Genomic DNA, 16358 nt, shown 5'->3' on the forward strand with positions numbered 1-16358 from the left:
GCTTCACTGAAACAATCCTGAGAAAGGCCTCAGGCTCACTACCTCTGCTAGGTGGTAGGATGGCCACAGCTTTTTGCTGAAATTATTACTACTTTCTTACAAGCTCAGTAAGAAAGAGTAAATGTATTTGTTAAAATGTAAAATAATCCTAAAGATTTTAAATTGTGAATACTTGAATATATGGTTTAGCAGAGTTAATTATCAAGCACATCTGACATTTCCTGTGGCATTTGGAAATGTTCATTTTTATACTGACTTAAAAAATACTTGTTCCATGATATTATACTGGATGATATTAGATGTATTTACAAAAGATATACTAAAGTCTTAGATTTTTAAGATCTCGTGTCTATTGCCACCCCTCCTTCGCCACCCCTTCCCCCAAAAGAAGGAAAATCGTTAGCTTACAAATCCTGATATCACCTCTCGAGGCCTTTGAACATACTTGACGTTTTTAATTGGTCGGTTGATGTAACTATTTACTCACATGCTTTCCTGTTATTGAAGTTAGAAACACAACAGTGTCCCAGAAGATACAAAGCAGAAAATTGGCAAGAAGGAAATGAGGGGAATAAAAATTGAAATTGTTTTCAATATCAACTATATAAATCGTTTTATATAGTACCTACCTAAAAGCAAATGAGTACATTCTAGTTCAGGTTTTTCTCTTCATGTGGGTTAAAGTTGGCTTTCCTAATGCCTCAGAGCATTGCAGTTTTCTTTCTTTTAAGCTGGAAAGCTAGAATGCATGACATTGTTTTCCAGTTGTTTTCCTGTGGAATTTCAACGACTTGCAGCACATAAGCATTGGCAGTTTGAGGGAAAACCTTTCCAGGTCTCTGTCCTCCCACCCCCACATCACGCAGCGTAGCAAGTGATTTCTTCTGTGCCAGCTCTCCTCCCTGGTCTCCCACTGCGTGTGATCATCCTTTGCAGTGTCCCTGCAATAAGAGAAGGTGAAAATCTGCCTGCAGGTTTAAATTAATTGCACTCCTCAGTTATGCTCAGAGTTAGCCAGTGCTTTCAATCATAACATTCTAAACTTCTAGTTTAAACGTAATTGGAAAGAGAAAGCTGACATTGAAGTCATAACTGACAGAGTAAACTTAACTAAAGCAGAACAGTGTAAAACGCTCATATGCAAATAACTTGAATATCTGATAAAATTATTCATAGGCAGTTGAATATTTTATTAACGAAACCTATTACTGATTCGGAGCACTGGATTCCAGCACCTTTTTGTTTTTAAAACTTCCACGACTAATTATATTGTGTTTGCTCTAATGGAACATCACTTTTATTCGTAATGGAAATCGTTTTGGAATTATAGTTTTTTCGTAATTATACATGTAATGCATGTTCATGGCAAAAAAAAAAAATGTTAGAGCCACCTCCACTTGAAATTGTGTACTTTGGCAGTTAAGATCTGAAAGATGTTGGATATAAGAGAGCAGCTCCTGTGTTTTACTGGGGCTAGCTTCAGATACTTGAGTTTATCCTGTCTTCATTTGGAAAAGAAACAGATGCACTTAGTGGCTCTGCCTCTAGGCTCCCAAGGGACTGTGTCCATATCCACATTGCAGCACTGTTCACCCTGTATTTGTAATTCTATATTTACATTTCTATGCCACTGAACTATAACCGGGACGTTCACCCATTTCTACATGTCCAGCACAGCTCCTGGAACCTACACAGGTGGCCAGGTAACATTTGCTAAAAGAATTGAGAGTTTATGAAGATAGTGATGGAAAGTAAACACAGGAAGACTTTATTCTTTCTTATTTTTTCTACTTTCCTATGGTGTGTTTCAATTTGGGCTCTTTAATGCACAGCTAAATCTGACATATTGCATTTCTGGAAAAAAAATTTCTATTAGCATATCCTGTCAAACTCTTAATAGAGGCAATTTTTAGAACTAATATTTATGTGCAGTCATTAATTGCTAAGAATAATAATTTACTTGTAAATGCAAGATTGTATTAATTTTATCTGTAATGGAATTCTTGTTCCTCCTGAAATCATAGCAAATTATTAAAATTGCTTTGTGGGTAGTACAAAGTTAAGGAGATCAAATTTGTTTTACATGAACATTTGGTGTAATTAATTTTTAAAATATATCTTGCTTTTTTAATACCAGACTGTAGATAATAATAATTTTTTAAAAGACCTTTATGAAAAGAGCTGTTGTTCCCATTTCTCCTTTCTTTGTCAGTTAATCCTCAAACCTAGAATATGCCTTTAAATTTCTGCTCTACACCAACTGGCTGAATTAAGTTGTGACTTTATAATGCAGTCTAGTAGAGAACGAACTCAGACATTAGATGTTCTTTTGAGACTTTTAATTCATAATTGTTGGTAAGCACTTTCACCTACCTATAGCTTTTAGAACAATGGATATTTGTGATCAGACCTAGTCTTTGGCAAATGCATGCCATTAGAGCGTAATGACTAGTGTCTGCACTGATTGATCAGAGTCCATGCCTTGCAGGTTATTAAATATTTTAACAATTATCCGAGCTTGAATGATGACTCTGAAACTCCATGTAAACTTTCAGTACTTCTGAATCATCCTGGAAAGATGCTTATATTTTCAGGATAATAGCTGAGTTGAATATAAAATTCTAAATCTTTGAAACTTGGAAATTGGAGATCAGTAAATGCTCTATTCGTCATCTTAACCCCTACCTTTCTGTCATACCCTATATCCAATCATCAGTAAATCTTATTGGGCTACCTTTCAACAAGTTGCAGACTGACAACCCCTTCTCACTGCTGTCACTCTGTTTCTGTAGCCCAAAGCACATCATCTTCCTCCTGTGTAGTGTTGGTTGTTGTTTTTTCTTTTTCTTTTTTTTTTTTAAGATTTTATCTATTCATTTGAGATAGAGAGATAGCGAGAGAGCACAAGTGGGGAGGAGAGGGAGAAGCAGACTCCCCGCTGAGCAGGGAACCCTATGTAGGGCTCAAACCCAGGACCCTGAGTTCACGACCTGAGCTGAAGGCAGACACTTAACTGACTGAGCCACCCAGGCACCCCTTACAGTTTTAAGAAACTTTTCTTGGTCTCCCTGCCTCCATCCTTGCTTCTGATAGCATATTGTTGAAAAAGAAGCCAAAATGGTCCTTAAAAGTTGTCTAGATCATGTGTTACAGGCCACAGGGGCTCTAAGAGAGCCAGTTTTCTACTCTTGTACCCCTTCTCTGTCTCAGCCCCCACTTAACTGCTCCAGCCACCCTGTCCTTCAGGCTCACTCCAGCCTTGCGCATCCCCACTGGAATGTGAGCTCCCTGCCGGCATGAAGGCCTCCTGTGTGGTTTCCTTCTATTGCTTCAGCCCCTAAGAAGTATGCCTGACACACAGTAATTGCTCAATAAATAGTAATTGAACCAACGAATCATTGCACAGTATCTCCAGTCATTTCTGTTGAGATAAACTCTGTTTAGAAATAGGAAGTTGAGCGGGTTCTGACATTTCTTTTCATTCTTCTTATCTAATAGTATTCTTCCATGGGAGATATACCATAACAAAAGCAATATCAATCATTTTGGATTATCTCCTTTAAAAACCTGCCATTAAAAAAAATAAAAAAATTAAAATAAAATAAAATAAAATAAAATAAAATAAAACCTGCCATTAAAAGCAGACAACGCTGAAAAAAGATACCAACCAACATTAAGCAAAAATAAGCCTTTAAGCATTAATTTTTTTAAAAGAATCAAGATCAATACGAAAAAGAAACCATTTAGTTTTATTGGAGAACATACACACAAATCCTTTCTAAATAGGAAGACACACCATATTCTTATGTGCAAAGATTTTATATCATTCTTTTCAGGTAAGTAGATATTTTAATGAGACCCCAACCAAATTGCCAATGGGAACTTTACATTTTGTTGATTGTTTTGTTTGAAACTCATCTTCCCTCATCACCTAAAGTGTCCCACTCATACTTGTCAGTCTACATTATATTCCTTTGTTTTACTTTGTTAGAACACTCTTTTTTGCCCACCTCTATTGAGATATAAATTGACATATAACATTGTATAAACGGCAGCCTGGGTGGCTCAGCGGTTTAGCGCCGCCTTCAGCCCAGGGTGTGATCCTGGAGACCGGGATTGAGTCCCACATCGGGCTCCCTGCATGGGGCCTCTGCCTGTCTCTGCCTCTCTCTCTCTCTGTGTGTGTGTGTGTGTGTGTGTGTGTGTGTGTGTGTGTGTGTCTCGTGAATAAATAAATAAAATCTTTAAAAACAATTGTATAAACTTAAGGGGTACAACATAGTGGTTTTATATATGTCTATTAGACATTTATATATATTATAAAATGATACCACAGTAAGTTTAGTTAACAATCTATCACCTCACATAGTTACAGTTTTTGTGGGCCTGTGGTAAGAACTTTTAAGATCTACTCTCTTAGCAGTCTTCAAATATACAATGCAATATTCTTTTTTTTTTTTAAAGATTTTATTTATTTATTCATGATAGAGAGAGAGAAAGAGGCAGAAACACAGGCAGAGGGAGAAGCAGGCTCCATGCAGGGAGCCTGACATGGGACTCAATCCCGGGACCCCAGGATCACACCCTGGGCCGAAGGCATATGCTTAAACCGCTGAGCCACCCAGGCTGCCCTTAATGCAATATTCTTAACTAAAGTCACTATGCTTTACATTATATCCCCAGAATTTATCCATTTTATAACTGGAAATTTATATCGTTTGCTTTATATCCATTTCTCAACCTCCCCATCCTTTGTCCTGGCAGCCACTAATTATTATGAGTCCAGGATTGTTTTAGATTCTACACATAGGTAAGGTCATACAGTATGTATCTTCCTTTGACTTATTTCACTTAGCATAATGCCCTCTGGGCCCCTCCATGTTGTTGCAGATATCAGGATTTCCTTATTTTTTACGGCTGAATAATATCCGTTGCGTATACACATCACATTTTTTCATCCATTCATCTATTAGTGGATACATAGGTTCTTACCATATTGTAAGTAATCTTGCAGTGAACATAAGGGTGCATCTTCAAGTTAGTGATTTAATTTCCTTCAGATACATACCCTGGTATGGAATTACTGGATCATACAGTAGTTGTATTTTTAAGTTTTCAAGGAACCTTCCTACTGTTTTCCAGAGTGGCTGTACCAATTTACATTCCCACCAACAATGTATAAACATTCCTCTTTCTCCACATTCTTGCCAGCACTTGTTATCTTGTCTTTTTGATACTAGCCATTCTGACTGTTGTTGATTGTTTTGTTTGAAACTCATCTTCCCTCATCACCTAAAGTGTCCCACTCATACTTGTATGAGGTGACATCTCATTGTGGTTTTGATTGGTGATGTTGAGCACCTTTTCATGTACTTGTTGGCCAGTTGAGTATCTTCTTTGCAAAAATGTCTACTCAGGTGCTTTTCCCATTTATTAATTAGATTATTTGAGTTTTTGCTATTGAGCTGCATGATTATAATATATAAGCCATGTATTTTTGATATTAACCTCTTATTAGATATGTGGTTTGCAAATATTTTCTCCCATTCCATAGGTTGCCTTTTCATTTTGCTGATGGTTTCTTTTGCTGTGCAGAAGCTTTTAGTTTGTTGTGGTCTCACTTGTTAATTTTTGCTTTTATTGCTTTTGCTTTGGGAATCATACCCATAAAGTCATTGCCAAGACCAGTGTCAAGGAGCATTTTCCCTCTGTTTTCATCTGTACATTCAGGTCTTACATTTAAGTCCTTAATCCTTTTTGAGTTAATTTTTGTGCATGATGTAAAATAGTTTCATTCTTTTTTTGCATGTGAATATTCAGTTTTCCCAGTACCATTTATTGAAGAGATTATCTTTCCCCCATTGAGTGTTTTGGCTCCCTTGTCAGACATTGCTTGACCATACATGCATGAGTTTAATCCTGGGCTTTCAGGTTTGTTCTGTTAGACTGTGTGTCTGTTTTTATGTCAGTACCATACTGTTTTGATAACTATAACTTTTTAAGATAGTTTGAAATCAGGAGGTGTAATGCCTCTAGCTTTGTTCTAGACAAAGATTTCTTTGGCTATTCAGGGTCTTTTGTGGTTCCATACATATATTAGGATTGTTTTGTTCTCCTTTCTTTAAATATATATTTTAAAAATGCCATTGAAATAGTGATAGGGACTGTATTAGATATAGCTGTACATGATATTAGGTAGTATGAACATTTTGCCATTTTCTTCCAATCCATGAACACAGAATTCCTTTCCATTTATTTGTGTCTTCAATTTCTTTCATCAGTGCCTTAATAATTTTCAATGTGCAGATCTTTTATATCCTTGGTTAAGTTTATCCCTAGGCATTTCATTGTTTTTGGTGCTATTATAAATGGAATTTTTCCTTTGTTTCTTTTTCAGATAATTCAGTGTTAATATACAGAAACATAGCTGACTCTTGTATATTGATTTTATGTTCTGCAACTGTACTGAATTTGTTTATTGGTGCTAACAGGTTTTTCGTAGAGTCTTTAAGATAATCTGTATATAAAATCATGTCTTCTGCAAAGAGAGACAGTTTTACTTCTTCCTTTTCACTTCAGATGCCTTTTATATCTTTCTCTCCCCGCCCCCTCCCCCCTATTTTTCCCTGATTTCTCAGGCTCAGACTTTTAGTAACATGTTGAAGAGGAATGCTGAGAGTGGGCACTCTTGTGGAGAAAGGAAAAACTTACTGCCTTTCAATAATTGAATATGATATTGCTATGGGCTTGTCAAAAATACTCTTTTTCATGTTGGGGTACATTCCTTCTATACCCAGTTTGTTAAGAGTTTTTATCATGAATGGATATTGAATTTTGTCAAATGCTTTTTCTGCATCTGTCGAAATAATCATGTCATTTTTGTTTTTTCTATTAATGTGGTGTTCCACATTTATTAATTTGTATGTGTTTAACCATCCTTGCATTCCAGGGATGCATACTATAAAGAGACATTATTTTTTCATTGCTGGAAAATGACAAAATCTGTCAGCATCTATTAAAATGTAAAATGTGCAAACCATTTACTGAGCAGTTCGATACGGAGAAGGCTATCCAGTATAAATGAAAGCATTAGTATACAGAGACGGATGTGCAAGGATATTTATTGAAGCATTGTTTTTAAGGGAAAAAGAACTGGAAACTATTTCAGTTGCCAACAGTAGGAGAATGGTCAAATAACTATGATACTTCTATTCTATGGAATATTATACAGTTTTAAAACAAGTGTTACATCTATTTTCTTAATTTGAAGGACTATCTGCTATACATTTAAAAAACTCAGAGATTGTTTATTATACAGTCTATTCTACAAATGAAAATATCTATATGTGTGTATATGGGTGGGTTTGTATTTATAAACATAGAGAAATATGTGGAAAGGGACCTACACAAGCCATTAACAATTGCTGTATCTTCAGGAGTCAAAAATAGAGAGGAGAGGAGATTATTAGTATCTGTTCTGTGCCGCTTTATTGTTTAACTTGGTAAAACAAACATCTTAACTTTTAAAATATAATAAAGATAATTCAATTGAAAAATGTAACATACCTTATAGGACATTGGTAGTTTGGCTTTGAGCCAAACCAAATAAATGTAAGAAAGGAAATGAAAATACCAAATAGTATAAGAAAGAACCAACATGACTATTTGATCAGAGAGGTCTTCATAGTGAAAACAGCAGCTCTCACTTCACTAATGTGTCAATGTTCTTCAGACTACTTACTGTTTGAAGGTTCGGAATTTGTGTTTCTTTTCTCGACCCAATTAAAACTTAGTTATTCTAAGAAATAATTACTGGGAAACCAGATTATGAAATAAATCACCCCAACAAAAGAAAACAATGCTTCATTATTTAAAATTTTAAAATCCTCCTGTTTTATTCTTTGCAATTGCCCTATCTAAAGGTGAAGATGTACTGTGGCTAGCATAACCATGGCTAAATCAAACACTATCTTTTAAAAAGTTGAGGGTTTTTTAAACATACGTCTAATATATACATTTGAAACAACATTGTTTATCATTTTTCTTCTTTATTTCAGAACGCTTTACCCTGTACAGCTCTAAAAACCTTAGGCAAGCATGGAATAAGTAAGTCTTTATACAGTTTGTGCTTGTTCTTTGCCTCTCTCTCTTTCTTTCTTTTCTCTCTTTCTCTTAATTCTTAAAACTCTCCAAATAAGTTTGTCTTGACATTTTTTCATTTGCTCATCCAAATATCCATCCATCCATTCATTTAGCCATTAATTAGTTGTTAAGCTCTGTGTGCCAGGCATCAGCCTCAGCCAATGTTATTATATATGAGTTTGAGTTTTTAAAGCAATGTGGCATTGCTTCAGAATTCTAAATCCTAAAATTCATTGTGCTTAATCTTCTTGCAACTAAATTCCAATAAATATTTTAGAAACAGCAAAGTAGCATCTACGTACAGTATAATGACTGATTCTAATCTAAATAATGTCCATGACAAACTCTGAGCTAGATAAAATTGATCTTTCAATTTTTTTCAGTTTATTGTTCCCTTCAGCCTTGTTGGAAAGCTAAGTACATGTATCACTTTAAATCTATGTGATCTGTTTATTTAATTTCTGTTCTTTCATCTGATCTCATTGAAATAGTTTTATTTATTGGTTTTGAAATTTGATGAAATCTGAAAATCTGGGTTTCTCAAGTTATTCAGAGGTCTTTTATTGCAAGCCAGACTGTTAATAAATCATTGAAAGTTGGAAAGCAGAGTGATTGAGTCAGTCTCATTAGTTGTGGAGATCATATTTCAAGCATTATGCTGGGAAAAGGTAACTGGAACTGCTTTGATTTCTTTTTTACAAAATTTAATTTGTTGTAACAAAATTCTGTCTGTGGGGAATTTAGTGTTATTGCCTCAGTTTTTACTCTTATGACATGTTTAATTTTAGACACCATCAATTATAAAATAAAAAATAAGAAAAAAACTTTTTTATAATAAAGAATGCCTTTAATTAATGTTGTCAGTAGATCCAGCTTATTATGAGGAACTCATGGAATGAGTACAGTAAACTCTGTAGTGGTTTATTTGGAAGATTTGGCAGTTTATTTTGGTTAAATTCATACTTAGAAGAGCACTGGAATAATTATTTTTGTCTAACACAAGGCTTTGCATTTGCCATTTGAAGAGTCCATTTGTGATATCTAGAGTCTCCCCTGGGAGGCATGCCCTCTGCTGGGAACATTCTGTGTGTGTTCGTTCCTCCACCCTTTTGCCCTTCACCGTCCCCCTCTTTACTGATCAGTGGTCTAACATTTTAATTAAGTGCTTTCATACACCAAGTAATATACACAGTATACAGTTCCTACCTTAATTAAATGATCAAACATATTCTCTTATAATTGCTCAAAAATTTTTGTCCAACCAGATAACCATCTTATAAAACAATTATTTATAAAGCAATTGAATTTCTTTTTTTAAATTTTATTTAAATTCAATTTGACCAATTGACTTTCTGACCCCATCTTTGAAGTCACAGGCATATCTGGCAAATCAACACATAGCATTTGTGGAGAACAGCCATTTCTTTTCTTCAGAGGGGGAGAGCTAGAATGACCTCCAAACTGCCCAGGAAAATAAATGGTAATTCTTATCCACTTGGAATAGTCTATAAGAGATGGGAGAGAGTGTCCATAGAGGAGGCTGAATGATATTTCTTCCGCTGTCCTTTTGTGGATATGACCCCACTTCGTATATACAGCTGGTCCATTCCCCCCATTCATTTTTGTAGCTTGTATTCAGCACCACCTTTCGCTACAAGCCCTCCAGCACACATGCCTTTCTCGTCCAACCATTCCACAGTGACCAGTGGGATGCCCCTCAGAGAAGGTGCTTCTATCCAATTACATTACTCTACCCCAGGAGAAACGAGCTTATTTCACATCTTTCTAAAAGAAAAGTAAAACTGAAATAGTATTCAAGCTTTGCATTGCTTCACTTCATTCTGACCATCTAAGACCTGATGCCTACTTTTCTCTGAGAGGTACTGATCATGTTACAACATCATTAATTTAATTGTTATGTTAATTAATTAATAAAATTAATTAATTATGTTGTAATTTCATTAGTGGAAATCAGAATGTGCAATCCTCTGGTATTGATGTTTTAGAGACCTTAAAAGCCACGTGCATTGGTGCTAAATCTCTAAATTCTTAAAAGATACTAGGTGTCAGTAAATATGCTTTTGCTTTTGGGGGCAAATAAGAATTCAGAATATGATTTTTTTGCAACATAAGAACACAGTTTTCTCTTTAAGATATAACTTCAGAGATATTTATTATTTGCATTTCCTGTGAACGTAGAATTTATGATTCTTCTACCAAAACTAAGGTCTAAAATACTAAAGGAAATCTTATATTCTCATGTAAAATCTTTTTAATGAACTGGTGAAACTGTAGTTAATGTCTTTCTTTTCATCTGTAACATTACAGATGCCTTTTTTAAAAAATAGAATTCAAAAGCATTTAATAAACTGGATCTCACCCTTAGGTGACGTTTAAAACATTTTAGGAAGCCTATTAAAAGCTGCGTTTGAGGTAAGATTTTGCAGTTACAAACATAACTTGTTCAGAGCCATGCTGTTTTTAAGTCACCATAAGTCTTATTCTTTGTTGCCTTATGGATTTAGCTCAGAAAACACTAAGTAATAAAATATCACTAAAAATATTATAAAAATACTACGCTCTGGCATCCCAGTGTCATGCACTGAATCCTTAGAGCCAAGCTGTAGCCTCCAGCCCACAAGACCCCAATGAGATTTAGAGAAAACCGAGAATTCAGAGACATTAATTATATTATTGATTCTTCCTCAAATGGACTTGTGAACTTGGAACCATCGACATTTCAACATCTCTCACTTCGGTGTGGGGTCTAGGCTCAGAAGAACTGCATTTAAAGTCTATTAAGCAAGTGCCAGCTTTCTCCATCCCTGCTAACTAATTTGTCTACAAGCACAATTACAAACATGGAGCAATTGGTAACAGCAGTAATAGGTTCAAAATAAAGTGAACTAATTTGCAAGAACTAATTTGAATTCAGTTTCAATAGATTAATATAAGATGGGTAGGTTAATAAAAAGTAAGTCACTGTTCCAAATTAAGTAGCAATATCTTTAAAAACTCAGCTATTAAAGCTAGTTGATATGTTAACCTACCTAAAGGAGTCAGAGTTTCTTGAGAAATGAATACTCAAGTCTCTTTGAACAGCTGTAACAAGTGACCCAGTTTATTTGGGGACCAAGTCTGCCATAGGTAACACCAATACAATTCCCTCTTGACTTCATTTATACCAGTAACCATAATTTTATCCTTTGAATGATTTTTTTAATATTCTGGGGAAACAAAGCAGTGATGGGAAACAAATATCAAATGATCCAGTAGATACCTAAACTCAAAAGGATAGCGTAAAGAAGAAATCTTAATTATATGATTGAGAATAATAAATATATATTAATAAAGAAAAGAAAGTCCTTTTGCTCCTTCATACTGGACATGCATGATTTGTGTGGGCTCTTCCTGCTTAAAGGGGATTTTGGATTAAAGGGAGACAAATCTTAATTTTATAAATACATGTACTGTTTTCTGACCGCCTTCAAAACATTCCGTTTTATTTCATTGGAGTTATAAAGACTCTCCCTATTTTTCTTCCAAATCCCCCTATTTATAGTTGTCTGACATTGGCATGTATATGCAATCAACCAAGAATTTCAGCCACTTAAAAGATCTTTTATTATTTTGGCTGGAGAATCAGCCTTGGTATATGCTCTCCAGCAATGTTAAGGGTAGGATTCCAGGAACACATTTGCTTGTTTTGGAACTTTTTAAGAGCTGAATAATTTTGGGGGTTTGAAAGGAGCAAAAAGAGAACCAAGGAGATAAACCACAAAGTCACAGAAGACAGATTTGGAAAACAACTCATGGCTGATAAAGCAATACATGTCTTCAGACTTGAATAAGGCGTAGGCCAGCCTTGTCCTGCTTGCTTCGTCCACATGCTCTGGTTCAGTTTATAATCCTTCTTGTTAGGTAAGTCCAACTGAATTTCTTCTAAGAATTGAGAACATTGCTTCTTTGAAAATATGTAGCAAATACAGAGACATTGTAATGAAGCTGCTTTAATGAAAATGCAAGAATAGAGAAGACATTTACCTGCATATATTTGAACGAACCAGCAAGTCACAAACCCTAATTTAAAAGATTCAAAAGTGTTTTCTAACTTTGTATTCTTTCATTTTCCTTGAATGCTTTCTCAGATTCAATGGTTTCACTTTCAGAACATATTTTAAAGTTGGCTTACTAGGGACGAGCATCTGCCTTTGGCTCAGGGCATGATCCTGGGGTCCTGGGATCGAGTCCCACATTGGACTCCCTGAACGGAGCCTACTTCTCCCTCTGTCTGTGTCTCTGCCTCTCTCTCTTTGTGTCTCTCATGAATAAATTAAATAAAATCTTTAAATAAATAAATAAATAAATAAATAAATAAATAAATAAATAAATAAGACTTGCTAGATAGATAGTTGTGGTACATGTGCATAAAACATAATGTATTTAAAATAATTTTTAAGGCAATAGTATAATTTCACTCTGTATATTTATGCTGCCAATGCCCTATTTTCCTTGTTGTCCTACCTGATTGTATTCCAGTAAGATTTAAATCAATGCCTTCTCAAAGAAACTGAAAGGTCCCGTTTTCTACTCTGCCTTATTGTTCTAAGATGATCTCAAAGTTTCTAAAATAATATGTTGCAAAGTAAGTTAGAGCTTTCACTTTCTGTACATTGAGAAATGTGAGAGGAGCCTAAGAGCAGCTGTTGGCACTAGGCGGTGCCATTGAGCTGAGCCAGAGCCTTAACTCCTCCACTGCCACATTTTTTTTTTTCATTGTTGATCATTTTTGTTATAATTCTATTTACTTCAAAGTAACAGTTTTAATTTATTTAGTGCCTGGAGATTTCTTCTCACAGTGTTTTCAAAGAAATTATTCTGTCCATCATCAATGCACTTTTTTAGGCTTGGGTTTACTGGGGATAACAAGCTTTAAAGCAGACATTCTGGAATTTCATTCTCTTTACTCCAGGATGAGCTGGAGCTGCCGGCTTCCACTATCCAGCTTCTGGATGTGAGCCCAGCAACAGGAGACTACATGGGGTGTGATTCCTTGTGACACTCTTGGATAGTCAGATCCAAGCAGGTCTTTGTCCTGATCTCAGACACCCACACATGGTGTTGTTTGGACACTCTAAAGCTGCAGTTTAGAGAAATCTCTGGGGACATTCATTTTCACAGGAATGAATCGCTAGTTCAGGTACTGAAAGCATAATGTTGGTGTGAGGTTTACTCGATCGGTTAAACCCCTTACAGTTCTTCCAGAAAATTGTAGACTGGATTTTTCAAAAGAGAAAGAGGAGGTCCAGGCTCTGATGGTAGTCCTAGAGAGAGTCAAGGAAGACAGTGTCAAGGCTGTCCAAAGATATGGGTTGAGGAAGGTGCCAGGAGGACACAGCAAAGCTGGTCAAGGGAAAGTGGGCTGGGATGCCTAGGTGGCTCAGTGGTTGAGTGTCTGCCTTTGTTTGGCTCAAGTTGTAATCTTGGGGTCCTGGGATCAAGTCCTATATCAGGTTCCCCACAAGGAGCCTGCTTCTCCCTCTGACTCTGCTTCTCTCTCTCTCTCTCTCATGAATAAATAAATAAAATCTTTAAAAAAAAAAAAAAAAGGAAAGTTGGCAAATTTGCTGGAGGCCCACACCTAATAGTAGCAATAGTGTAGATTTGATAACATATGAAACATACCTCATCAAAGATTTCACATACTCTCCTTGCCCTGTATTCAGTGCTTGTGATGCGGTAGCCATAGTGATTAACACTTGGGCAGCCTTTTGCAATGTAGAATTTGCTTTCACATCCTCATGTTTTTAAAACAATCTTGGGAAGTAGTCAGAACATGTACTGTCATCTCTATTTTATAGCTTAAAGAAACATGCTCAGTGAGGTCAAATAATCAATGCTATTGAAAACTATAATTCAGGAATGTATGCCCCCAAAGTGAATCTTAGGAGATCTTAAAACCCTAATATTTCAAGTGGATCAGTATCTGGTTTTGTTTCGTTCTCACTACAACCCTGGTTGGAGAGATCTTTTCTGGGAAATGATGTCTTTTATTCCCGGTCTAGGTTTTTGGCAGCAGAAGAGCTGGGATGGAGTAGAAACCTAACTCCTATCCTGGGGAAAGTGTTTGCAGCAGGCTGATCGCACACATCAACTCAGGACTCCTTTGTGCCACTGCTGGGTAATGCACCATGGGGATATAGGCTAGTTTGTGACAGTCTAAGTGCCAGAGAAGACAGGCCTATAGGCCACCCATCCAGGCCCTGCTAGTGAGATTTGTACCCTATTCCACATAGCTCCCACCGCCCCCAGGAAATTATCCTCTGTCATTTTGTGACACTGCCAGCTTTCTTGTCCATACCTTTCTTGTGGTAGCAAAGAATTTGCTATTATTAATAACCACTGGTGATGGCCAGGGGCAAACCCCATGCTGTTTGTTATCCGTTGAGCACGAGTTTTTTTTTGTTGTTGTTGTTTCCCTTCTGATAGACAGAAATTATCCATCTTCTCTCTTACTAATTGGCAGTATGTGCCAGGCTTGGGAGCTGGCAACGGCCATGGCTTTTCATCCTTTTCGATTATGTGTTGGATTCCTCATCCCAAAGTACACACTTATGGTTCAGCTAATACCTTCCTTCTGCCATCAGCTCATTAAGGAATAAAATCCAGCCATGCTTCTGAAGTGGCACAGAGCTTCCAGGAGCAGCTGGGCTGCTTGATTCTGTGAAAGCTGTACGACAGATAGAATCAGGCTTTCTCAAACCGGTTCCCAAAACAGTCTCGAAGTGGATACGACCTGAAGAAGTTCTTCTGCTTCTCCAAATATAAAACGGTATGTGTTTGTGTTCTGTGGCTGCCATCACAAATCAGCACAAATGTATTGGTGTGAAATGCCACAGCAGTATTGTCTCACAGTTCTGTCGAGCTAGAGTCTAGATGGGCTCAGCTGGTTTCTTTGCTCTGGGTCTCATAAGGCCGAAATCAAGTATTCGTTGGCCTGTGCCCTTTCTGGAGTCTCTGAGGAAAATCTGTTCTCAGACTCATTTAGACTGTTGGCAAAATTCAGTCCCCTGTGGTCGTGGGGCTGAGCCCCCTTTTCTTTACTGGTTGTCAGCAAGGAGTCTCAACCCAGCAACCAAAGGCCACCTGTTTCCTCATCACACTGCCGCCGCCTTCTTCAAACCAGCATTAGTGCAGGGAGTCTTTCTTACTGCCTCGTAGTTCTCTCACTTCCCCTCTTGCCACATCTCTTCTGCCTCCAGTGGGAGAAAGCTCCCTGCTTCTAATGGCCTACCTGCGTAATCCAGGTTAATCTCTCTACTTTATGGTCTGCAACCTTAATTATGTCTGCAGAGTCCCTTTTGCCATGGAAAGTAACACATTCACAGGCTCCAAGGCTTAATGAGTGGGGCCATTCTGCTTTCCACACGTGGGTACTGGGGCTTCCTATTCAGCAGTGAGTCCTGGGGTAAGGCAGGAGAGAGTGGAGAGAGCAATCCCAGCCCTCACCAGGTCAGCCACAGGCTGTTTCATCTGATCTCTGATCCATCTGGTGACAAGCTCTGGCCTCTGACTCTGGCAGTTGCATGTTGCCTGGTTCCCACTGGTATCCTCAAAATTTGTATAAGGAAGAAATAATTATCCATCTCCTGCGTAGAGGAAAAAAAAAGACATTGTTCCCAAGAAAGTTAATAGCCTCTGAGATAACGAAAACTTTGACCTAGGATTTCTGTCCCCTCTAGATCAGTGCTGTCCAACAGAACCTTCTTCATTGATGAAAACCTTTTATATCTGCACTGCCCCATCCAGCAGCCACTAGCCCCCTTGAGCACCTGACATACAGCTAATGTGACTTAGGAACTAAATTTTAAAGTTTATTTAAACTTAATTTATCTTTTTATTATTTTTTAAAGATTTTATTTATTTATTCATGAGAGACAGAAAGAGAGAGAGAGAGGTAGAGATATAGAGATAGAAACAGGCTCCCTGCAGGGAGCCTGACACGGGACTCCATCCTAGGACCCCAGGATCACGACCTGAGCCAAAGGCAGATGCTCAACCACTGAGCCACCCAAGTGCCCCAATTTAAACTTGATTAATTTAAATGTGAAATGCCATACATAACTACCACACTCGGCAGCTCATCTGTAGATCAACATGTAAGCTATTCATTTATTTCTGAGTGCCCACCAGCATGGTACAAGTGTGGATATCTG

At 37.0% G+C, this 16358-nt stretch overlaps 1 protein-coding gene across 11 annotated transcripts in view; it reads left to right on the forward strand.

The window, feature by feature from the left end:
* Positions 1 to 16358, forward strand: part of CDK14 (cyclin dependent kinase 14) — a 722239-nt gene that overhangs the window by 587572 nt on the left and 118309 nt on the right. For all 11 annotated transcript variants that reach the window (XR_005369364.1, XM_038556760.1, XM_038556759.1 and 8 more), the window contains one exon: positions 8058 to 8106. Coding sequence is in view for 10 of the 11 variants with exons in the window: in XM_038556760.1 (XP_038412688.1) it covers positions 8058 to 8106 (49 nt within the window). In the remaining variant the exon portion in view is untranslated. The remainder of the gene's footprint in view (positions 1 to 8057; positions 8107 to 16358) is intronic.

The sequence above is a fragment of the Canis lupus genome, chromosome 14 (assembly GCF_011100685.1).
Source record: "Canis lupus familiaris isolate Mischka breed German Shepherd chromosome 14, alternate assembly UU_Cfam_GSD_1.0, whole genome shotgun sequence".
NCBI classification, from domain to species: Eukaryota; Metazoa; Chordata; class Mammalia; order Carnivora; family Canidae; genus Canis; species Canis lupus.